Source organism: Phoenix dactylifera, chromosome 17 (genome assembly GCF_009389715.1).
Source record: "Phoenix dactylifera cultivar Barhee BC4 chromosome 17, palm_55x_up_171113_PBpolish2nd_filt_p, whole genome shotgun sequence".
Lineage (NCBI taxonomy): Eukaryota > Viridiplantae > Streptophyta > Magnoliopsida > Arecales > Arecaceae > Phoenix > Phoenix dactylifera.
Window position 1 is genome coordinate 8,208,145 of NC_052408.1, and position 25,814 is coordinate 8,233,958.

At 40.5% G+C, this 25,814-nt stretch overlaps 1 protein-coding gene and 1 pseudogene across 3 annotated transcripts; both read left to right on the forward strand.

Annotated features, from left to right (window-relative positions):
* Nucleotides 1–4,600: 4,600 nt before the first annotated feature.
* Nucleotides 4,601–14,311, forward strand: LOC103712218 (desumoylating isopeptidase 1 homolog). 3 transcript variants are annotated; one of them, XR_604899.4, is made up of 5 exons: nt 4,601–5,039; nt 6,958–7,219; nt 10,353–10,420; nt 13,361–13,479; nt 13,812–14,080. XR_604899.4 is itself a non-coding variant. In XM_026806626.2 (4 exons), exons 1-4 carry the CDS (start codon nt 4,905–4,907, stop codon nt 14,097–14,099), a joined length of 804 nt encoding a protein of 267 aa, XP_026662427.2. In that variant the 5' UTR covers nt 4,601–4,904; the 3' UTR covers nt 14,100–14,311. The 3 variants fall into 3 exon arrangements, 2 of the variants coding, with proteins under 2 accessions (XP_026662427.2, XP_008796907.2); XM_026806626.2 differs by lacking the exon at nt 10,353–10,420 and having other exon boundaries at nt 13,812–14,311; XM_008798685.4 differs by lacking the exon at nt 13,361–13,479 and having other exon boundaries at nt 4,605–5,039; nt 13,812–14,311.
* Nucleotides 14,312–14,344: 33 nt separating this feature from the next.
* Nucleotides 14,345–24,684, forward strand: LOC103712259 (annotated as a pseudogene).
* The last annotated feature ends 1,130 nt before the right edge of the window (nt 24,685–25,814 follow it).

Genomic DNA, 25,814 nt, shown 5'->3' on the forward strand with positions numbered 1-25,814 from the left:
TTATCCGCGGTTCGGATTGTTTCAAAGAAGTCAATCGAACGGCCAATATTGGTTGTATGTATATAAATACATATGCGGACGTCCCTGTTGCGGTCCTTCCATTTCGATCCGGCGGGAACGGGACGGCGGTGGGATCCGACGGGGTTGTACGTGTCGGATGGGGGGAATCGCGGTTCAGGGGACAAGGGAGCGAGGTGGGGGTACCGGGACATGAAAGATCCCATCAAGAGGCAAGTGGGAATGGGGATGTAATGTTGGAGAAAGGTTCCATGATCCACCTTAAGTTTTCTACCTCACTCCGATAGGATGACAACTTTGATTCCTTGTTTCACCAACTTGCACTCTGGAAAAATAATAGAATACATTGATGTATAAGATTTGGTAGTCAGTAGGTTGGATCTAGTATGCATACTAAATATGTATGTATTCTCAAGTAACCAGTGAGTTAGGGTTTTTTTTTTCTTTTTGCTGTAACTAAATTCATGGAAAAAAAAGATAAAAAAGATTTTTTTTTTGTGTGTGTGAAAAAGTAAAAGTTTTGCAGAAAACTAGTGATAAACTTTTTGAAATTTCTATAATTATTGGTGAAACAATTAGATTAAATTTGAGAAATATTAAGTTGAAAACTAAGAGAAATATTTTCAATTTTTTGCTTTGATATTTGGATGTCTCACTATTAAAGAAAAAAAGGAGAGATCTCTAATGGCTCAAAACGTCTTCATAGTAGGACGAAGATATGTTTTTCTTTATTATTGACTTGATATAATATGAACATACTGTGAACAAGTACCAATATCTTTGATTCAACTAGAACTTGCTAAATGTGATATTATTGTGAGTCAAAGAAGGATAATGAGCGAGAGAATATTTTGAGGAAAAACTATTTTCAAGTTTCTTTCTTTTTTTTTTTTCTTTTTTTGTTCATAAAAAATTCCCAAAGTTTACTAAATATATAGGACCTTTGTCAACATACAAATTATCCATTAATTCACATTAAAAGTTACAATATAAAACAAAGTTAAGAATTATACTATCTACTTTTCTTGATAACTAGTCAACCACTTGATTTATCTCTCTATACAAACAAATTATCTATGAGCGGTTGCCGCAACCCTGGCTCTCGATTTCAAGTCGGAGGCATGACAAAATGCTCTCTTAATATGTTTCTCTGTTGAATGGATCAAATTTAATTTTTATTTTTATTTCTTTTTTCTTGTTGAATTTTTATTTTCAAATGACATGGACTTTTTTTTTTTTTTTTGCTAAACCGGGTGATCTATACAACACGTGTACGGATACACCCAATAAAATCGGAAAACAAAACATCCCGGAGCTCCCGAGGCAGCTCCCCGTCCCCAGCCCATAAGGTACTACCGGCATGGTTAGCCACATACGTGGCCACCCAATCCGCAGCCCCGTTGGCTTCTCTAAACACATGCTTCGCCTGGACCACCCCTCCGTCCCTCATCATCAACCCGATATCGCGGATCAAGGGATGGTCGGCAGCACCGGCTCTCAGACCCCCCTGGATCCAACTAATGACCGTAGCCGAGTCACCCTCCAAGATGACTGATCTAGCTGAGAGCACATGCTGAGCGTGTCGAAGACCCGCCCAGGCAGCTCTCAGCTCCGCTCCAGGGACCGTGCAGTCAAATACCTGACAGCCTCCTGCCGCCACTACCCTAGAGGTCGGGTCCCGAATAACAAAACCCGCTCCACCTATCGTGCCACCATCCAGCACGGACCCATCAAAATTGACTTTGAGGAAGCTTGGGGGTGGGGGCTCCCAGGTGAAAAACACCGTGTGAGAAACTGCCGAGGCAGAAGGGGAACCCCAGATATCCCGAGCTATCAAAAGTCCATCTAAGGAGAAAGCATGACTAAACTCTGCCGCCTGCGCCCGGGCGCTCTCCGCCACGAGCCTTGGCGACTTGCTCTGCTCACCAAAGGTTCGAGCATTCCTGGCCAGCCATATCTGGTATGCTGTGCAGGTCGCTCTAATCGCCTCTTGGCGAGTCAATGGGTTACCCGACCACCAGCGGATAGTTCGTAAGAACTGGTCCCCACGGGTCCAACCATCCCATGGCAGCCCCGCCGCACACCACGCCGCCCGCGCCCATATGCACTGAAACAGTACATGGTCCACCGACTCATCAGCTCCGCATGCCCCGCACTCTGGGGGCATCCTCAAACCCCGTTCGCTCAATACTGCTCTTGTCGGAAGCCGAACCCAAGCGACCTTCCATAAGAACAGTGCGACCCTCGGATGGAGGCCTAGGCGCCAGACCCAGGCACAATCCGGCCCTGGCTCATGCTCTGGCCGGAGCACACGGGAGAGGTCCCCCACCCTCACTCCGGTCCTGCACGACGTGCTCCACACCCGGGTATCCGGACCCACATACCCCGGGATCGGAAGGGACCTGACCCTCTCAGCCAAGTGTGCCCCAAACATGTGACCCAACCTAACCTCATCCCAGGCAACCCCGCCCGGGACAAGGAGGTCACAGACCCGCAGTCCCTCCACTGCCTCAATGTCAACCATAGTCGGCCAGCGTCTCAAGGGTAGGGCACCCACCCATGGGTCACCAACCACATCAATACTCTGCCCATTGCCTATCAACCATCTAGTGTTCTCCTCGACCATGGGAAGATATCTGGCAATCTCTCGCCACATGAATGAACAGCGACGCCCACTGCGAATTGCCCCTGCAGTGCCAGTATAGCCATATCTGGTAGCCATGGTCTGACTCCAGAAACCTTGTGGCTCCAGCGTGAATCGAGCTGCATGTCGGTCAATCAGCGCCTCACGTCGCTCCACCAGAGACGAGACTCCGAGGCCACCCTCACTCACTGGTAGGCAGACACTCTCCCATGCCACTAGATGCATCCCGTGACCCCCTCCATACGACCCCCACAGGAAGCTCCGAAGTAGCCGCTCAATCCTCATTAGCACTATTTTCGGAACTACTGTGTTGGCCATGAAGTGGACAGGCATGGAAGCTAGCACTGACCTAATCAGCGTCAATCTACCCATCATGGAAAGTGAAGATGCCCTCCAACCCTCCAGTCTGCTCTGAATCCTCTGCACCAGACCAGAACACTCCGCCACCCGTAACCTCCGACCCGTGATGGGTACTCCCAGGTAACTCCAAGTCCCGACCTGATCCGGCATCCCAAGTAACCCCCGAATCTCCTGTCTGACCCTATGCTCAGTGCTAGGGCTGAAGGAGATTGTTGACTTCTGAAGGTTTACCTTCTGACCCGACATAGCACAGTACTCCGCTAATACTCTCCTGAGTACTCGTGCATCCTCTACCTGCGCCCTGGTCAGGAGTAGACAATCGTCTGCGAATAGTAGATGCGATATAGACCGAGACCCTGGGGCGGGAACAAACGCCTCCAGCTCCCGGTTAGCACAAACACCCCGCAGAGCCCGAGACATGACATCTGAACAGATGATGAACAAATATGGGGATAACGGACATCCCTGTCTAAGCCCCATAGTAGAGCTAAAGAAAGGGGAGGGCGTGCCGTTGATCAAGATGGAGAATCTCGACCCCTGGACACACCCCAACACCCACTCAATTCAGGTCTCATGAAAACCGAAGCACTCCAAAGCGCGTCGTAAGAAACTCCACCGAATCCTATCATAAGCCCGTTCCATGTCCAGCTTGACAGCCATCATACTTCTTCGCTTAGAGGCCCGTCGCAGATCCCACATCATTTCTTGGGCCAACATGACGTTATCAAAGATATTCCTACCCCCCACAAAAGCACCTTGCTCCTGGCAAATGAGGCCTGGCAGCAGATGCTTCATCCTGCCCACCATTATCCTTGCCACCACTTTATAAAGGGTTGTGCACAAGCTGATGGGCCTGAAATGGCTGGGCTCCCTCGCATCCTGGCGTTCATCTCCTAATCCTCCACATATCAAAAAGAGGATGCCGATTAATGTTTTGACAAAACGGATGTATTTTACCATTTCTATTCATTGTTTTTCAATCATATCACCTTAAATTATATTCAGAAATTTAAACCTTTTCTTTCTATCCCTATATACCTTTGTAATTAACAATGCTTAATTTTTCACATCCGAAATCATAAAGTGATTATACTAATCTCTTTAATCACTGTCCAAGGATAGACAAGACATAATATAGAATGCAATGGGCTAAGGGTGCCCGCGCGTGCATATATATATATATATATATATATATATATATATATATATATATATATATATATAATCCAATCCATATATTCTTTTTTTAAAAATATAAATACTCTGTAAGTTCCTAATATCACATATAAGTGCTTCTTTTCCTTGGTAAACCCCCCTCTTCCTTGTAGCAATAGAAGCTGACATATCCAAAGAGATCATAACCATGCATGTTTCATCATCTATTCCTCCTCCTACCACCATAGATATCAATGAGCTATCCTATACAAAATAAAAGTTCACGTTTAATTATCTAAAGACAGTATGCAGGAGACCCACACCAGGCCAAACAAGATCCAGTGGATCCCACCATATCAAATCCAGTGTGCCACAACATTTCAAAAAATAATAAATAATAAAAAACGGAAACGACCATGAGAGAAGACAGCGCCAAGGGGGCGAGCGATCCGACGCTCCTCCAAGATCGAAACTTCGGGGCCGGACCGAGAGCGAGAGAGGGGTAAAGAAAAAAAAAAAAGGAGAAGAAAAGCGAGCGCTCGCAGTGGCGGTCGCGAGGGCAGAGGAGAGAGAAGGCCATCCTTTCCCCCAAATCCAATGCCCTAAACCCTCCACAAGAATCCTCATTCCCTGGAGAGAGAGAGAGAGAGAGAGAGAGAGAGAGAGAGGAAGGGGAGAGGGTGGAGAGAGAGAGATAGTGGGAGGAGGGGGAGAGGAGGGCGAGAGGATGGAGGAGGTGGTGGTGCACATCTACGACGTGACGAACAGCGGCTCGGAGAAGACCAACAACACCATCCTCCAGATCAATCGGATCTTCAAGGACGGCATTGGCCTTGGCGGCATCTTCCACAGCGCCGTCCAGGTCTTCCCCCTTTCTATCATGTTCTCTCCGCATTTCTTGTTTAATTTTATCTTTTATGGATAAGGAAAATCATCAGTTGCTTCGATTGAAATCTTCACTCTGGCTGCTATATTCTTGATTTTGATGTGAAGCGAAAAACCGGAGATTTGGAATTCGTTGCCTGATGATCCCTCTAATTTTGCATAAAGATTGAAACTTGAACCGTTTTCTTGGAGGTTGCGATGATTGTTTTAACAGAAAGAATTGGATTTGGAGTAGGGTTGGATAAGTTGACAAGTTTGGAAGGTGGAGAGACTTGGAAAAAAAAATAGTGCCTGAATGGACTGCATTTTGTGCCATTCCAATGTGAAAATTTTCTGTTGGCAGAGCGGAAGTTTTGCGTGATTATAGTGTTGCTGAAAATGATTGGAGAGGGATACAATGGAAATTGAGTCTAAGGTAGTAAAGCCATTTCTCGAGTCATGGTAGAGTGTGTGGTATAGGTTTCGTATTGCTTTTGTTGCAAACAAGCAAGTATTGCAGTTGAGCCTTTTGCCACTTCGAGAAACTATCATTTCAATATAAATGGAGAAAAGGTTGTGGACTCTAAATTCTGGAGGGACGTCTAAGCTTAGGAAGTTGAGGAGGCTGGTTCTTAGAAACCTGCAGCAGGAGCAAGCATGTTGTTAGGGGCAAGTTCTGATGGGAGGAACAGTAGGTTTTATGTTGTTCACAGCTCAAAAAGATGGCACAGAGAATAGGCAAGGGATGGAACAAGTGCTCAGGTATCCATGGCATTGTTTGGCCGTCCATTTTTCTATGGTGCTAATTATTTTCTTGTCTTGCTGGCCTTGGTAAAATCGGACATGGACTTTGTTAATGTTGAACTGACCGGGCTGCTGAAAGCCCAAGAATCTTTCTTATACATGTTCTTCCTAATATTTTCATATTGTTGAGAAGCAGCATGTTTTTGGAGATTTTATGATCATTTTAAGATTCACGCTTGAGAAAAAAATCTCACATCTAGGGAATGAACATTGATTTTTTTTGGCCTGGGAGCATAATGAACATTCAAATATTTAACTGCAATCTGTTTTTGTTGCTCTTATGTTTTTTGTGTGCTATGGAACAGTTTGGACTTTGTTGGCTTATGATATTGCTGTTCATGCATTGTTGGGGACCCATTATTGCAATAAAAGAAAACAAAAAAAATCAACCTCTTTGCACATATGCTTTGGTCATATTTATGGAAGAAGAGAAAGATAATACATTTTTAGTTCAGAGTTAGATACAAGAGTTGTATGTGGAATTGGATCCAATATTTGCCATAGAGACTAGTATTTTCTTCAGGAATCAACATTTTTAAGTGATTTTCTAATTTTCTTTTGCTGATTGTCAATTTTGCTATTCCCTTGTTAGCAATTCCGGAGTAACTTGATTCCCTTACCTGTATTTTTTGATTTTAATGAATATTGTTTGCTGCCCTTTTTTAGTTTTTAGACTTTCATCTGTGATATCTCTGATCTCTCTCTGATCTCTTGGGGCTGTTTTAAAAGAATATGTACCCTTCTTCTTATGCTAACTGTATTATAGAGGGTCTGCCAACATTACCAATGATTCTCAATTAATTTATAACCTATTGTTCTACCAACTTATTGGGCTTCTTTTAATTTTCGAAACCCGTCAAGTTGCTTCATTTATGTTACTCTGCACTGTTTACTACCCGACATATTAATCTGTTCACTAAAGTCAGAATAAATATGACGGTGGATGTTTAATACAAAACTACCTAAATTGGTGCCATATTATTCAGTTTAACACTGTGAAATTTCACTGATTTGTTTTGCACTTGGAAGTTAAATTTTATGCAATTTATTGGCATTATGCTATAAAATATCTTATCTTTTTAGTTAATTTATGGTTACTTCTGGATTGGCAGGTTTATGGAGATGAAGAATGGTCATTTGGGTTTTGTGAATATGGCAGTGGAGTTTTTAGCTGTCCACCTCGTAGAAATCCTATGTATACCTACCGTGAATCCATTGTCCTTGGAAAGACAAACTGTTCAGTTTTCATGGTAAATCAGATTTTGAGGGAACTCAGCAGAGCATGGCCTGGAAGCTCATATGACCTGCTATCAAGAAACTGCAATCACTTTTGCGATTCTTTCTGTGAATTGCTTGGTGTACCAAAACTTCCAGGTAACTTTTGCATTGTCAAGCATCTGAATGTTAGAGGTTTCTGAAAGTTATGCTTCTGCATACTTATTTTAGATGTTATAATTTTTTTCATCTCTGCTGATCTGGATATGTTTCATGGTTAGAAAAATTTGCTGAGAACTAATGCATGTACATACTTATTCCTCTGGCAATGGGATTTTACCACAGTTCGTGGCCTAGTTGAGGTCATGAGTTGTTTATGCATTTTTATGCACTTCTGTTGTACAACATGCTTTCAGTGTTGCGTAGACATGGATATGAGAGACAGATTTGGACGCATGTCCTAGTGTTTGGCATGATGAGAGAGAAAAAGAAGATACGGGGACAAGTAGAAAAAATAATTTTAGTCAAACTATATATTTATTTTTTTAGCATTGTATGAAAGAAAAAGTTGAAGATATTATAAGTCAAGGTCTTTCATTATATGTGTTTCTGAATATCTATAAGCAAAACATGATATTTTGAAAATTATTTCAATATTTACATCTTTGACTGATATTTAAAAAGAAAAAAAAGAATCGCTTTCAACATCACTATGGTGTGCTGAACTTATCATTGGAAGAGTTAAATTATCTACATATTTGTAAAAGCAAGGAAGAAAAAGATATATATCCTAGTGACATGCATTCTTAGAGCTGGACGTCAGTGTATAACATAGTGTGCTGTATAGATCAGCAGTCTGATTCATCTCTCTCTTTTTTGCTCTTATCAGTTGGATCACCTCAACTTTATAGGGAGCAATGTAACTTCTAAAATTTCTGCCTTAATTTATTATTTCCGATAATATAATTGACCATTTTTCCTTTGGTACTCCTTACCATGTCATAATCATCAATTATGCTCTGTCTATTTGGGCTTCAGGATCGTTATCATCGTCATTGTCATCGTCATCATCATCTTCATCGTCTCCTCTCACCCTCTCACTCACAGTATCTCCCTCCAAATATCTTCTGAGGCAGTTCATGCTATTTGCTTATTTATCACTAGCTGATAACTATTGCTCATCAAAATTGAGAATTCAAAACTCGCAATGAGACCTAAATATCCTTTTATTTATTTATTTTTCTTAAACATATTTCGACTCTGTCTGCCTTGATATCAGGCAATGCTTGTTTAAGAGCGCATATGTAGATCTGAAAGTTGGTTTGGTGAGTGGCAAATGCCCCATCTCCATGCTGCTTGCTGCTGGCTGATTTACCTACCTTTTAAGACTAAAGAGGATCTTCTTGCACTAAAGGAAAGGAAAAGAAAAAATTGGACTGATGTGAATGGGTCATATATGATTATCCATACAAAATGGGAATCTTTCTATTATTCTTTCTGTTTATGGCTGTTGCCAAGTTCTTCAGATGTCATTCACAATGTGCTTTAAGAGATAAATTATGATGGAAGAATATAAAGCAAAGTTCTTTAATTCAAGGTGTTGATTCACAAATGCTATATGATCAGGAATTGTTAAGCTGATTGATTTGCCAGGTCAGTAAGTGGAGGTCCGTTTTGAAGTTATTCTGTTCATGGCTTAAAGTATCTAGCTGTATTGTACTGTATTATATAATACTTGTCATGTTTTGGACTGATTAACAAGGTTTAGGTCCTATGATCTTTGGAGGTTTGCTGGTGATGTTCTGATTTAGAGGCTGTTTGGACACTGGAAGATATTATCCTGGTGATAAGATATGATTGTCTGGACTTTAAATATAAAAAGATGAAGCAAAATAGGAGTTCAAGAGGAGTGATCGGCTGGATTGATCTTCTTCCTGAGTTTTCAGGTTTATTAGATTCCTTTGCTGAGATGATCAACCTTATATTCAGAAATAGGGATTTCACGTTGACAGGCTGCCCCAATGTCCAAGAAACTCTCCTCCAGCACTATCGTTAATTGAATTCCAGCTAAGAGGATCTTGTCACCTTGTAGCATTAGTTAATAATTACTTGTGGTTTTCTGTTTAAAAACCTCTAAAACAAACTTATCTACATATTTATCTGGTCAAGCAAAACCTGTTATACATATGTAATGGGTTTTAACTAAATCATATGCACCTATCCCTAGTTAGACTTATAGAAGCATGATAATAACCAGTTTCTAATAAACCACATTAATACATTTGATAAGGTACTTTCTTGCCATCATATGTTCACACTACTGCGTACAAGTAAGCAGCCAAGTTGATGATTTAGTCTTGCAGCAAAAGAGTCAATTAGCTTCAATTTCATGGAAGTTAAAAGGGGATAAAATTGGAAAAAATCATTTTTCATGTTGATGTGTCTCATTCCTTCCATGCTCAAGCTACACATTGGGACAAGGTGTATATTTGATCATAAATAATGGGTTCAGCATGAACTTCATATTTCGAGAGGTGATTGATGAGTTGGTATTGTCTGTTGAGACGCATCCATGTCCTGCAATATTGAATGGTAATGTGACATGGTACTCCCTATTCATAAGGCAATCTTGCTTTGCGCTGTCTGGTCCTTATGAAGGTTACAGCATATTGGGTTGATTGTGGTTTTATGTCCATGAAGTGCAATACAGTAGGGTGGTCTAAACTTTTTAGGTCGTTGTACCATTCACAAGTCTATGTTGGTTGATAATATTTACAGGAAGAAATTAAGCTCAAATGTTCCTCCTATACATTCAGTTGAAACCAAGACAAATTAGGGAGATATGCTGGTGTTTACAGTTTTATGGCAAATTCTGAAGGGCAATTAATTTATCTTTTGTAGCAAGGAAAAAAATGGAGATATTCTTCTAGAAGTAAAGGCCTATCTTAGAAGGTTAACATTGGCTAATTGGATAAGGGAAGTTCAGCTGGTGCGTGGAGGTGGATAATTACTTGGCTGAGGAGTGGATCAGAGGGAATTATTCATAGCTTGAGAGAAGGGAATTATTTAGAAGATAGTTTTCGTTAAAACTGTGAAACCAATCTCAATTAAGGTTATGCTTGGGTTGGGACTGAAACTTGTGATTTTGGTTTCTAAAGTTTCTGATGATTCTTTAAACCAGATCTGGCAGTTTTTTCTCTTTGAAATTTAGAGTTGGAAGTCTAATGAGCGAGACTTGATATTTATTGTTGCTGGATCTTTCATCATGATCTTATAGTCTGTAATTTTACAGGTTGGGTCAACCGGTTTGCCAATGCTGGTGATGCTGCAATGGAAGTTGCAGAAAATACGGCAGTAAAGGTGGAGAATTCTTATTTTTCTAGTTGGTGTTTAGCACTTACATGAACATGCCCATCTTTGTTTATTTCCTCGTTCATGAGTGTGCCTAAATTCTCTGAAATCATTGTTTAAAATAAAAAAATTGCTAACGGATGAAATATCTTTAAATCTGTCTTTCAAGACATTCATTACTTTAAAATATAATAAGAAGTGATTTTTTTTCCTTTTCAATCATGGTACATCTTATTGGTTTTTATACATGCACATATTATCCAAGTACTTGAAAAATGTTGATATTTTTGTTGGAAAATCATAAATTGATTTGTAAAAAAGCATGATACTTCTTTATCCATTGACATTAGCATCACAAGTTTATTACCATTCCGTATCAGGAGACTGATTTTATTTCAAGCCTAACAAGAGATTTAACATTACGCTAATACTTACATTTGTGTTCAGCGAAGTCCTTTTATGTCACATAAACTTAGGAAATCTATGAGGGGTATGTAATATTTGTCTTAAGATGTTAATTAAAATCCTTATATGCCTATTAAAATCATGATATATTTGAGCCAAACCAAATCCTGAAACATTCTAGCCTGTTCTATGTACTTGGTGATATGCTAGCCAACTTCTGTTCGGCATTTGTCTGCATTTTTGTGTGGTAGTAGCATGTCCCATAGTGGCCTTTGACATGACTTGAACATACTGTTGCGACTTCAAGATTAAGGCTAAATTCAGTATGCAAGTTCATTGTGAACAGACTTGGAAATGGGAAGGAACTTCTGGTTATTCTCACCCTGGGAGATTCCAAGGATTGAATGATGTGAGTTGCAAATCAGATCATTACCCTTATTTTAGACATCTCTTATGTACAAGAGGAGCTTTCATCCAATGGGCATGATCTTTCTCACAGATCTCTTTTCTTTACAGACATAGATCATACAAGCATCTAAATCAACATCTAGGATGTTTTTAGTCTGCTAGAAAACTTCATATAAGCTTCCAAGGAGCTGTACTCCCATATAGTTGAGTAAATGGCTTGCTCATGGTATGATTTGGTGGGTCAAATCACTTAGTGTATGACAACCTTCCACTGTGTAAATTTTATTGCCTCTTTCCGAACCTGGCAATCTTGTCCTTCATAAAGTGTTTCTTCACTTGGAACTAGCTTCCCTTCTGGTAGTTGCTTTCTCTAGACAAAAAAGTTATGTTCAGGTATGGACTCGTCTTCAGCGGGCAAGGCAGAATATGAGAATCCACTGCAAGGGATTTGACACAATTATGATGGCAAGGCTTTAAGTAGTTTATCTGGAACATAGCTGTAACTTTTAAGCCAAGTTGCATATCTTCTGTTGTTTATGGTGTGGCCCTTCATAATCTTTTGCCACCCCTTCTGGAGCATTTTGAACACCTTGAACTGCTGGGGCTAAAAATTTAGCATAACCATATCAACCTGCTTGAATTCAAGTGGCATTCATTTATTATTGGCCCATTTCTTCATCCTTTTTTCAGGTCTGTCCAAATATGCTGTGGAGATGGCTGTTTTACTTTTCCATTCATTTGCAAAGCTGTTGATTGCATGGTTCACAAATTCTGTCTGCATTTTGTGGAGTCAATTGTTGGCATTCCATGAGGAAGGTGCTAGAACGAGGAAATGCATTGTTTAAAATGTTGTAGCAAATTTGGGCACCTGGAGTAAACTTTGTTAAGCCCTTTTTATTGGCACTTACAAAGTGCTTCAGAATTACTTGAGTAGTGCACTATTTGCTTGGTCTTTCCTTTTGTCAGATGATGCTTGCAAAGAGTAAGAGCTAAACTCTCCACCTAGAACCATGGTTGAGGGACAGTTTTCTTCAAAATTCAAAGGAACAAAATCTATTACTCAGATCTAAGCCACTGGCTGCTGATATTTAGGAATTAAAAATCTTTAACCAACAACCCTTGTTCATCTGTATGGGATTGGCTTGGGGATTTAACATACGATCCATCAAGGGTTGATAGTCTTAGGAATGGTTAACCGGATGTCATCTCTTTGAATGGGTGTCTAGTTTTGGGGCTAGGCATCTTAATTCAAGAAAGGGGCCCCAAGAAGGGAAATTTACTTGAAATGGATAATCAATTTAAGCTAAAGCAACCAAGGATTAGATAATCATAAAAATTCACATATTTTATTATTTGTTTAAAGTCTATTATCTAATTCAAAATTTTAAAAGGGTTTCTACCGTTCAAGTTTCTCATTTGTTTTAAAGGCTTTGTTCCTGGAACCCATCTCCTGGGTTTGACTTTCGACAATTCTAGTACTGACCTTTACTTGAGTATCCTTTTGGAGCCAGTGTCCGTGAATGCATCTGCATGAGTTTTTTCCCGCATCTTTCACCAGATTTTGGCATGTGCAATGCATATGAGAAGAATAAACAGTTATATTTTCATGGATGAATATGTGCCATAGATAGGGAGATACGAAGGATGATTGGTCTTTATTGGGAAACTGAAAGGGCCTACCCGTCTCTATAAAATCATGTGAGAGGTAAACATCACTATGGGACTGGTTTTGAAATCAGTAAGCATCTGGTGTCTTGAACCTCAGCTTGCCTTTCTCACGTGGTTGTGATCAGAAAATAACCATTGAAGGGCCAATTGACTTCTCCAGGAATTTGCTTTTTATATAGCATTACATATTAATGCATAGTGCTCCTTGGATGGGACTCTTGAATGGGACTTTTTTTGGGAATTCTTCAAATGGTAATATGTAGGACATCTCTGTCATTTCCTATATATAGATACTCAAGAGAGATGAGCCCAATGATATTTTTGTCTCTCCCCATCTTTGAAATGGTATTTTATCCTAGACAAAAACCAACTACAGAGACCTTTTGTTCTATTCTTATCTTCAAAAGAGTTAATGGGTGACTGGAGGCCTCCATTTCAAAGTGCTGACCATACTTTGCTCACGTGCAGGAGGCTGGTATATGGCTGGTGATAGTTGCATCTCAAGTATGCAAGTCCAGAGACCTTGTGCACCACTAGGGGCTCAAAATACTCAAAGGACATGTCACAGTCATGCATCTGTTACCCAGGCATATCTAAGCCCTGCTGTTCTAGCTTATTTCTGAATGAAACCTACATGATCCCAGAAATAAATCAGGATATGTTATTTGCATGAACATTCTTGTCACATTTTCCATTACTGGTATTGGCGAATGGCAAAACATTTTCTAAGCTTCCATGAGATGAGTGAAGCTTGCCATGCATGGTGTGCTGATACCATTTTTGAAACTTGATCTAATAATCTATATGAATAAAGCATAAAAAGATTTTTTTTTTCCTCCTTGGGTTTCATTCCATTTTTTTCTGGTAGATTGAATTGCATTCTCAACCTTGTCTTTTCCCTGTCTCTTCTTGGATACAGCTGAGACAAGCAAGAACAGAAATTGTGAATGCTAGCAAAGTGGCTTACAGATTCATCACTGGTGTGGCCTCAAATACACCAGCCACACCTGAGACTCCAAGCAATTCAAGCAATGCGAATCCGTGTCCCCGGAGCACATGGTTCACTAATCTCATGAACAGCGTTGGAGCCAAGCCATCAAGTAGTACTTTGGAGTACCCTGAGGACTCTTCGTCCTCGGAGTCTGAAGAGCCTTTGGAGTCGGAAGATGAACATTTTCACCAGCAGCAGAAAACACGGAACAAATGAACTTAGACTGAAGCACGACATGTGAGGAGAGGGTTTGACTGCGATATGCATCAATTGTGAAAATTTTTCAGAACCAAGACATATTGCTTGTTCATCAAGATGAAAATCTTTTTGCCTTTAAACTGATTTACATGGCTACTTTAACCAAAAGTACAGTTGTTCCAACAAACTACCTTAACACGAGTTTCATTCAGATGCATCATTTTTGATAAGAATGCGACAGTTGTGGCAGTGCCTTCAGAAGCATGGAGGTGATGGAGTGTACAGCTGTGGTGGCTATTCTGGACTTTATTTGCCCCCGCTTTGGTATAGGCCGCCTCCTATCTGACCTCCCATTGTTGAAATCAGTGGCAAGAACAGCAGTGACCTTGTTGCTCATGGTGCTAAATGGAGGTAAGCTGTGTTGAGAGTCTTGCTGCCTTTGTTGACCTACTTGGCTATGCTGTTGTCTTTGTTATTGGACTATATATAGAGGTCTTAGAAACCGGGGCTGTGGTCGGTAGAAACAGGAGCTGGTTTATGAGAGAAAGGGGTACTCTGATAGTGGTTTTCTGGTGGGAAGACATGCCAGCTAATTTTATCTAATTGTTGAGAACAGATTCCTTTTTGCTCTGATCAAGGACAAATAAAAGAGTGAGCAGCCCTGATGGTTCCATATCTCATAAGCAATCAAAGGACATGGTTGGGTTTAAAATTTCATACTGTCTAGTAGGTATGATGGGTATAATCAATGGACTTGTTTTTCTTCTTGATTTGCTTAGATTCTGCTCCCAATTGGGGGCTGGATCATCTTGATTAGAGGATGATTGAATTTTTTCAGAAGTTTTTTTATTAGCAAGACGGTTTCTCTCTTGGTAGGTTTGCTTGGGGAAGAAGGTTATGTCGATTGTTAATTGTTTTTTGCAAATAGCACACCTTATGAATGGATATCATATGGGATTTCTGAGGTCAAGTGGCTTTTTTATATTCATGAGGACAACACATTCAGGCCACCAGGATCTTGTAACTCTGAGAAGATAGAGAGGTAGCTCTCTAACTTTTTAGCCCTATTTGCCGGTGAACAAAAGTAAATGTGCTCTTTGGATCAAGTCTCTTTTATGATTAGAACTCTTTTGCTCTGGAAAGGTTACCCACATGCAAACCATCTTGTAATTTCTATTGGAGAAAACTGGATTTGGGGCCTAGATATTGGATACAGTGGGTGGATTCAACCTTTGATATCACATGCAAAAAGCTTTCCACTTTGCATGCGAGTCTTTGAAAACTGCAGCTCGACCTGGTGGTTTGTTCTCCATTTGGAGTTGTTTTTTGAGTAAAGGTCTTATCGTACATGTTAAACTGTGCTAATTAGCAGCAGGTTTAGTGTAATGGTTGCTGTTTTGGCCATGTTTTGATGAGGAGGCTTGTGGTGTAGTGTTTGGATACAGCAGATGCTGATGGTTAGATTTATTACAGGGATGATAATTGCGGTTTGTGGGGTGGTTAGGTGATTTTGGGCACTCTATTAAACCATTTTCGATCGACATGTCAAAATCCTGGAAGATCTTAATTGTCTGCTCCAGACCAAAAACAAAAAAAAAGGAAAGAAGAAGAATTGAGTTGAGAGGAAGGTACGCTTACTTACCTTCAGGGCTGCCTAAAATCTTAAGATCTGAAATCCAATAGAAAATTTATGAGCAAAGTAAACCTTACGCAAGTGAAGACAAATCCAACTGTCATGCCTCCCAAACTCAAACCCACCGGCTTTATGCCTTCGAGTCCTGTCTAAATTTCTTCCAACATGCACCTCTAATTTAATCCATTGTTTCATCTAATCCTACACTAGAAATCTAATCAGGAACCAACCTCGAACTTTCTCCCATCCATAATGCCGCATATATAACAACCACACTTGCACATTATTTCCACACAACAGAGTCTCTCTCTATCTCTCTCTAATGGGGAACTCAAATGCTGACTCAAGTGGGCACTCTCTTTTGAGCAAGGGAGGGAGAAGAGGGACCAATGAGGGGAGGCATCAATACAAGAAATGGAAGTTCTTGGGAACATCAGCGATCCGAAGGATGATAGGGAGTCTTCCAAGCAGATCAGCAGCTGCAAAGGAGCAAATGCATGCCACATCTTTTCATAGATTGGCTTCTTCCTGATCCTTTAAGAAAACAGTCTGGTTCCATTGCTTAGAATTGTTTGTTTTTTCTTTTGTTTCTTTCTTTTTTTTACCTCCTTCCTTTGCAATAAGGGTGTTTATATGCACCGAGCAAAATCTTTTCTTACAGTGTTAAGATTAAAGATTATGGTGCAGTGAAGTTGCAGCTAACAATAGTTTCGTTACTTGACGGATGCTTTAAGACGTCTGATTGGTGTCATAAGCTGCATCAACAATATTTTGCGAATTTTCAGAATGATTATCGAATTGTTGATGGAATTTTCGCTGGCTGAACACAACTGGGAAAAAAATTTATTTAATTCATAATATAAATTTTATTAATTGTTCATGAATTTTTGTTGGCTTATTCACGAAGGACTCATGAATTGCATATCAATCGTGCTGTATGTTGGCGTTGGATTTTCTTTCTTTGTTTTTTTTTTTGCCACTTGTTCTTTTTGAGAACAGGGAGGGTAGAACCCCACCTTTAAGCAAAGTACAGCTTAGAAGATAATGTGAAAAATGACAGATTAGACTACAGAGAAAAGAACAAAAGTTAGAGTAATCTTGCAATGCCGTTGCTAAAGACGCTTTCTTCGCGGTGGCTTGGCTGCTCCAAGCTTTAAAGAAATTTATTTTAGTGTTGGCAATGTTTGGAGCAAAAAAGGGAAGAAAAATGGAAGGCTTAAAAAAAAAATGATGGTGTTAAGACATGCAGCATTGCCTTTTTTTTTTTTTTTTTTTTGGTGAAATATTGGAGGGGGAAGAGAAAACCTCACCCGCATAGCAGCCCCCACTGGGCCCTCCTTCCATCAGAAAATGTTCGATGCAGGCCGCAAGTTTCTGCATACCTTCTCTGACCCGTGGGTTTCTCCCACTAGGTTCATTACCCACGTGTGAGTACTTACCTTTGGTATCGGCGGACCAGATGGTGACTCCACTGAGCAAACTAGGCTGGAGGCATTCGGTCCCCACATTTAATCAATGCCCGCGGGTTTCGAACCTGGGTCACTCCGGTGGAATCTTAGCCCCGTTCCAACCATGCTACCACCTTAGTGGTATTGCAATTTTTTTTAAGGCTTTGTTCGTCCCCACCAATTAGGTATGTAAGGGAAACATGCAATAAGCCTTTAGAATACAATGAAGCCTAATGTTTGATCACATTTTGCACTAACGAATCAAACCAATGAGCATTCACTAATATCTGTAGAATAAAGTTTATTTGATGGAGTTGCATTGTGGTATCTTATGTATTCTGATATGAGGGTTTAATCAGCTATTTATAGAGTGGTTCATGTCTTTTTTAGGATAGATGTGGAAATATGTATTTTCTCCAAAAAAATGCACATCTCTATATGAGTCATATCCCAAAGAACACTTTCTTCTCAAATATGGCAGACAAATACTTCTTTTCAAGAGAGACTTAAACTTATGCAGTTATGCTCATTTGAAAAAGCACTAGCCAACCAACCACCACAATAGTGTTGAAAATCATTGCTTGTTTATATTAAGATTCTATTCCTAATTTTATTCTATTTAGGTATCCCACTTAGAATAGATATTCATTGTTCTACTTAGTTATTTATTTTGGAATAGTTATTTTTTTGTCTTTTAGTTGTTATCAAAGTTTGTTTTTTCAGTGGGCGTTGATTTTTGAATTTAGGTAGGAATCAAATATTTCATCCACGTGATGCCCTATTTAAAGGAACTTTTGGCGTCTCTTTAAGTGGCGTGCGAATAGAGAGAGAGAAAGTGGAAGGTATTCTCTTTGGTAGGTGCAAGAGAGAATGATCTAATTTTTAATAAAATATTTTTTTCTCTCTCCTAATTTTTTTCTTTCAGCATTCTTTATGTTTTTTTTTCTTTGGTGTTTATTTTAGATCTTAAGTCAAATGGTTGTTCTATTTTGAATAACATACGGTTCTAGCTGGTTGTGAAAATAAATTATTATTTTTTTTATTATTTTAAAAATATCTAACAAACAATATGTTACAGTTGTTTGTTTGTGTCCCTAAAAAGTAAGATTATTGCGCTCCTTTCAAAAAAGTAAGATTATTGCACTCCTTTCAAATTATCCCAAAACAATGTAAAAGCCAACGCTGACCAGCCTAATTTAGCTTGCTTGTACAATTTCATTGATGGGCTGCAATAAGCTTAAGATCATTTGGAAAGTGGAAGACTCCCAATCTGATGTTCATGGTCATCCAAATTTGTTCTGTGACTTGGCAACGAATGAAAAGGTGCTCGGATGTTTCCTTGGATTGATTACAACCTGGCCAGAGTCTCTTTTTGTGAGACTTATCAGTTGTTAACATTTTCCCTTGGATGGCCAGCCAAGTATCACTTTTGCTGGTAATGGTAGCTGCCAATTCCTGCTATTTTAAAGCTGCAGACAACCCCCAGAGTTGAGAAATTTGTAGGATTTCATAGAGGATTTCAAATTGGGAGCCCATTTCCAGGAGAATGAATTGTGCTGTTGTAGGCTAGAAGCTGAGGAAGGAGCTGCATTAACTTGGATTTCAACATCTGTGGCCTGGTCCACTGGTCTGGAGAGGAGAAGCTATTGTTTACTGTAACCTCTCCCCACATTGGCAATGGAACCTTAGACTAGGGCTGCTACAAGAAGCATGCTATGAAGCCTGGCCTGATCTAATGTTATATGGCCTGCTGAATGCCCCATTAAAAACCTCTGAACATCATCTGGAAAGCAGAAGATGCCAACTGCTGGATTATGCTCTAATTGGTGCTACTTGCTAGGCTTCCACAGTTAGCTAGGGCAAAATGAAGCCCTCTAGATTTAGAGCATGGATGTGGTCCACTAAGCATTGCAGACCTAGAGATGCGTGCTCGCCGATCTCGTGTTTAAGCAGTGGATTTGAAATGTTAAAAGGAGCCAACTTTGTTTTAGTTTCCACTTGATAGCAGACCTAACCCACACTCTTGTAGCATTTGCCTCATCTGGCTCTAAAGATAAAAGACATTTTGAAGCTGTTTCAAGCCACTTTCAGCTAGATTACTACCAAAATGCAAGTTTTAATGAACTCGAACATCTCTGCGAGTGTTGGTGATGGGTAGGGGTTGCAGTGGATCACTTTGTTTTGGTTTATAAGAACCAAAGAGGATTTAGTAATCTAATATACTCCATCCATATCAAGTGATTTGGACAGCTTATGCTAATCAATTGAACTTCAATCCGAGTCTGTGGCTGAGAAAAGCCAAAAGTAGACAATTTGCTCGAAAAAACCTGAATCGGATGTCCGAATTAGCCATGCCAGGGTTTTTCAGGCTCCCGAGAATTAGCCGGAGTCCATATCTAAGAAAACAAGCAATATAATGAACAAGACTCATTATAATTTCATGATCTATGGACTAATTGGAGATGCCAGAAGATCAGAGGGTCGTTCAGAAAAGCTTGGGATCAGCATACAATGGCTCTTTTCTCACAGATTTGGCAAGAACTGAATACGAGAATATTCGTTCGACACAAACTCCTCTACTAGTAAAATCCTCCAAAAAAAAAAAACACTCCAAACCTTTAAAACAGTGGGAAAAGCTGTGCTCGGTTAGAACAACAGCGACTCACAGAGAACTTTGGGCAGTGCTGGCCTAATTGGTGTCTATTGCTCATAGTGATTCCATTCTTGCTGATTGGTAGCTTGCACCCAATTCTAGCTGTTTTGTAACTCCAGCTTCCTTTGTGAATACTTCCCACATTTGTACTTATTCTGGTTCCAATCATTAAATCTGGGGGAAAAGTCTCACTTCATTATTTGTCAAAAAAAAGATAAGTCAGAGTTCAACACATACTGCTGCATCATCTTAAAAAGTTTTGGCAACTCTAGAAAGAGGGAATATCTCAGCTTTCTTATTGGCAGTGGATCTTCTACAATCCAAGCTGCAGAAAATTCTCATTGGTGCCTGAACTGGAGAGCTCCAAGCTCAATAGTAGACAATCTATATACTGCATGATTGTCTTATGAATGAACCATAACATTTTTATAATCCATCTTGCTGCAAACCACACTCTATCACAGCTGTTGCACGGTAGATAGATTGTGACTGAGGATTGAACCTCTCCAGCTTAGTCAAGTGAACTCAAGAAACTTTGCATGCCACATCGACAAAGAAGAGACAGCCATGCAAATGTACCGGGACTGGACTTAGGAAAAAAGACAATTTCAACTGATCCACCGAATGATCTTATCCTAAATAATAGCAAATTTGCCCCACAGCTCCTTATATGTCTAAGAGGATACGATAGAGTAAGGACCACTCCAACTACCATGGACAGAGACTTTGAGCAAAATCAAAAGCTGGTCTGAAACAAGGAGTAATCTATTCCACTTGAGCTGGAAAAGTAAGTACTAAAGAAATCTAAACAATAAACCGACACCAACGCATCATCTCCAGTTCACCACCCCAAGAGAGAACCATGTCAAAGAGTTCTCCAAAACTCGGTGGAAGTTAGCAGGACTCCTATAAGATTCAACTCTAGAGGTCATCTCAGCTCCACATATACGTTGTATCCTTCTTTTTCTTTGGATTTGAAAACGACATTTATGTGTGCCCACAGCTCATAAGTCATGGGATAAATTGCTTTGCCTTCATTCTTCCCTTGATTTTTTGGGCGAATCAGAGAAAACTTGCAGCCTATCGCCGCTCGGTTTCCTTCTGTCACCGAGCTGGCTCTTACTTTGGTGCTCACGAGTAATGAGCTGGAGAAAACATGACGTAATTTTATATTTATGATCTTAGTGTTTTTAATTAAAGAAGTAACCATTTCAGATGCTATATACGGTGCTTAGATTATAGCATGAATTTTAGTCTTAAAAAGAGCCAAGGAACTAATTTAATTTACAAGATATGTAATTATATTTTTAAGAAAATAAATTTTATAATATGATCAAATGTGGATTACTAAAGATTACAGACCATTTTATTGACAGGTTTGGAGAAAAGCTAACAAGGAATAACCTATTTCATTGGTATAAAATTGTTAGGTGTACATAGTACTAACCAATGTTTTAGACTAAAAGAACCCCAAGAAGATGCTATACTCAGTAAGAAAGAAACAAAAGAAAAAACGAGCTTGGGAATCCTGTCATTCACTCACCATGACTTGGGATCAAATCCTGCTTTCAATAGGGTCTGGAAGTTTAATAAGAAATATTTAGAAAAAAGTTATCCTTGCTCTTCGTGCTTTCTAAAATTCAGAATGCTAATTAATTTACTAGTGGTTCGATATTAACAATCTAAATATATATTCCTATCATAGGTACTAATGTTGGGTTCATCCTGATTTTGATGAGCTTCTCTTTATTTTTTTTTAAAAAAACATTCCATAAAATATACTAAAATTATTTAAAATTAAATTTATAAAATTAATTTCACCCTTCCTCTTCTTTTATTTATATATATATATATATATATATATATATATATATATATATAATATTATTTAATTATATTTAAATAAAAGTTCATGCTCCACAATCCAAAGTTCCAAGTAACCGGGACTCACCAGTAGTCGCGCTCCAACTATTTAAGCAAGCACCCCTACGTCTCCGTGCATTCGAGGAATCAAGAAGAACATTTGGGCATCCTCATCTGAAAAATTATGGACACAACTCCACCACCATCCTCTACCTCCACTCCCACTCGTAATCCTCCTCTAAGTCCTTTCCTCCTCCTCCTCTCTTCCTTACCTCTCCTTTCCCTCGCCGCCTTCGTCCCCGCCGACAACTACCTCCTCGCCTGCGGCGCCACCGCCCCCGTCGCTGCCGCCGACGGCCGGCTCTTCCTGCCCGACTCCTCCGCCGCCCAGGCCTCCCTCTCCGCCCGCCACTCCTCCCCTCTCTTCTCCCCCTCCTCCTCCTCCCTCTCCCCCCTCCTCCGCTCCGCCCGCCTCTTCCCCCTACCCTCCACCTACTCCTTCCCCTCTCCCCCTCCTCCTCCTCCAACGGCCTCCTCCTTCGCCTCTACTTCCTCCCCTTCCTCCACTCTTCCTTGAACCTCTCCTCCGCTCTGTTCTCCGTCTCCGCTGCCGGCTCCCTGATCCTCCGCCGCTTCTCCCCGCCTCCCTCCTCCCTCCTCAAAGAATTCTTCCTCAAACCCCCCCTCTCCTCCCCCTCCCTCCTCCTCCTCTCCTTCTCCCCCTCCTCCCCCTCCTCCTTCGCCTTCATCAACGCCATTGAGCTCTTCTCCGCCCCTGCCAACCTCTTCTCCGAATGCCGCCACCCGCCTTCCCCTCTCCTCTCCTTCCCCTGCCACCCCTCTCTCCCACCACTCCCTCGAAACCCTCCTCCGTATCAATGTCGGCGGCCCCACCGTCACCCCGGACAATGACACCCTCTGGAGGACCTGGATTCCTGATTCGCCGTTCCTCGCCACGCCGTCTCTTGCCAAACTTGCCACCTTTACCGGCCAAATCAACTACCCCGAAGGCGGCGCCAGTCGCGAGAGCGCCCCCGAGACCGTTTACGGCACTGCCCGTCAGATGAACAAGGGTGATTCATCCAATTCCTCGTCGCCTTCTACTACCTTCAACATTTCTTGGATTTTCCCTGTATCGAATTCGGTTAATGGCTACCTTGTCCGGCTGCATTTCTGCGATATAGTTAGTAAAGCACTGAATGATCTCTACTTTGATGTGTATATCAATGACTATTCTGCTTCCGAGGATTTAGACCTCTCGGCGCTGGCCGGCTTTATGCTGGCTTCGCCCTACTACATGGACTTTGTAGTCATGAATTCGAGTCATCCGGGGAGCATTCGGGTGAGTGTCGGGCCATCAGAGCGCAGCCTTTCATCAAAGGTCAATGCTATACTGAATGGGGTGGAGATTATGAGGATAGGAGGTGTTGTTCCATTCCCATGGGAGGAGAAGAGGAAGAAGCATCTTGCAAGAATACTAGTGTCTGTTCTTGGTAGCTTATTTTTGATCAGTGTCTTGATTGTGTTGATTGTGGTAATGTTGAGATGTAGAAGGTCCAGGAATGAGAGACCTGCATCACAGGAGGCTGTGACTTGGTCGCCAATGCCCGTTTTTACCGGGAGCTCGTATAGTAGAGTGACAGAACTAACCAATGCTTCGCCTGCTACTAATCTTAATCTTCGACTCAAGATACCTTTCTCTGAAATTCTTCTGGCTACTAAAAATTTTGATGAGAATGCTCAATTGGGTCGGGTGGATTTGGAAAAGTCTATAAAGGAGTTTTAAGAGATGGCACCAAAGTTGCAGTGAAGAGGTGTGTGCGTGGGTCTCAGCAGGGACTTGGGGAGTTTCAGACTGAAATTGTGGTTCTGTCCAAGATCAGGCATCGACACCTTGTTTCACTGATCGGCTACTGCGAGGAGCAGTCGGAGATGATATTGGTTTATGAGTTCATGGAGAAGGGTCCATTAAGAGACCATCTTATGGGTCCGAGCCATCCGTGTTTGTCTTGGAAGCAACGGCTTGAGGTTTGTATTGGTTCTGCAAGGGGCCTCCATTACCTCCACACAGGTTCTGCTCAGGGAATTATCCATCGTGATGTTAGTCTTCCAATATTCTGCTGGATGAAAACTATGCTGCTAAGGTTGCTGATTTGGCCTTTCAAAGTTAGGTTCTCAAATCAATCAGACTCATGCGAGCACTGGAGTCAAAGGAAGCTTTGGATATCTTGATCCTGAATATTTCAAGACACAGCAGCTTACAGATAAGTCTGATGTGTATTCTTTTGGCGTCGTTCTTCTTGAAATCCTATGTGCCAGACCTGTCATTGATCAATCCCTTCCATGGGAGCAGGTGAACTTAGCTGAATGGGCTATGTCGTGGCAAAAAAAGGGGCAACTTGGACAAGTTATCGATCCCTCGCTGAAGGGAACGATCGATCGTAGGTCACTGAGAAATTTGGAGAGACTGTGGAGAAATGTTTGGCTCAGTATGGAATCGATAGGCCCACAATGGGTGATGTACTCTGGAATTTGGAGTATGTCTTGCAACTTCATGAGAAAGCAACGGCATGGAAAGCAATATGGGATGGTACAAATGGTTCTTTGGATGCTGCATCACTAAATGTTGGACAGGATCCTCTAGTTCTGTGACGGCTGGGAGACAGAATAGCATTGCAGAAGCAAACAAAGTAAATTCAGAGGTGGCAACAGGCAAGTGTTCTCCCAACTGTTTACTGACGCTGGCAGATAATGTCAAGGCTCTTGTGTGAATTATGTTTGTACTTGAAAGGAGATTTTCCAACTGAAAGTTTTTGGAATGGTGGCTGAAATGGAATTCTATCAACCATTCTACTTCATTTCTATGATTTTATATGTTTGTCTGTATTACATTAGTTTATCAATAGGGAAATTTTCAGTTCTCAGTTTGTACATGTTACACATCATTATTCTGTTGTACCTCATGATCAGTTCATTTATAGAACAAAATCTATAGTTTATGTTTAACATGTATTCATTTAGTTGTCATTATTTATTTGGTCTAAATTGGAAGTTACATTGGTGTGTTTCAGTGTTTGCTATTCTCAAGGTCGGTAATCATATAGTGTGAAAGCTAATTCATATACTATCGGCTTCGACTCTTTTAATTTTTCTAGAAAAAAAATAACTTGATTTTTAGTGTGCCAGTGAAACTTATGGAATCTATTTGGGTTCAGCAAATGAACCCTCGCTAGTTATATAGATTGTTTTTATGCTCACTAAATAAATGTTATTAATGTGGATGAGTCTTGGCACAACTGTAAGATTGCTTCATTGTGATCTCGGTATCATAGGTTTTAAATACAGAAATAGCATTTTCACACATAAGGGTAAGGTTGTGTACCCTTGATCTTCTCAAGATCTTGCAGTGGTGGAAGCAATCATGCACTAGGCCGCCCTTTTTAGAACAAACGTTGTTTATATAAAAACTTGCTCAAATTTTATAGGAACTACTCCTTCAAGAAGAAATGTTGATATGACTATTATTTTACACTTAATAATAATCAATCCTGAAGATCATTAGCCTATAAGTCAGATTCCAAGTTTCTCTGACAAATAAAATAAGAATATGAAGGTTAACTCATAAGTAGTTTTTAAGCAAGAAGTTAACCCATATGTAAACTAAGTGGTTAAGTAAGTTGACCATATGCTGGTCACCTCTAATTCACCATGCACAAGGGAGACTAAACAATTACGCCCCTACTGCTTAAAAATATTTCATTGGTTATCAAACCTATCATTTTTATTTATAGTAGGCAAAGCAGTAATTTTCTTTGCCATTGATCTTTAACAAAATACACTATTTTATCAAGAAATATGCAAATCAACTACAAATAACACTCTCGCATGGTACCACTAAGCAATTCTATGTGAGTTTGTCCTAGAGCCAAAGAAAGACCATGGAATAGCTCCATTGTGAAGTGAGTGAAGGAGAAACAAGCAGCCGCGGAACATGGAAATACTTGAGACCACAGAAAGTTGTCCAAATTATAAAATGATTCAGAAAAAAGAGTAATCTAAGTGCTTTCAAGAAACTGATTTGGATGAACAGTTAGGTGGAATATCTGGATGTTGTGTCGTCTTGGCAGTGGAGTTGG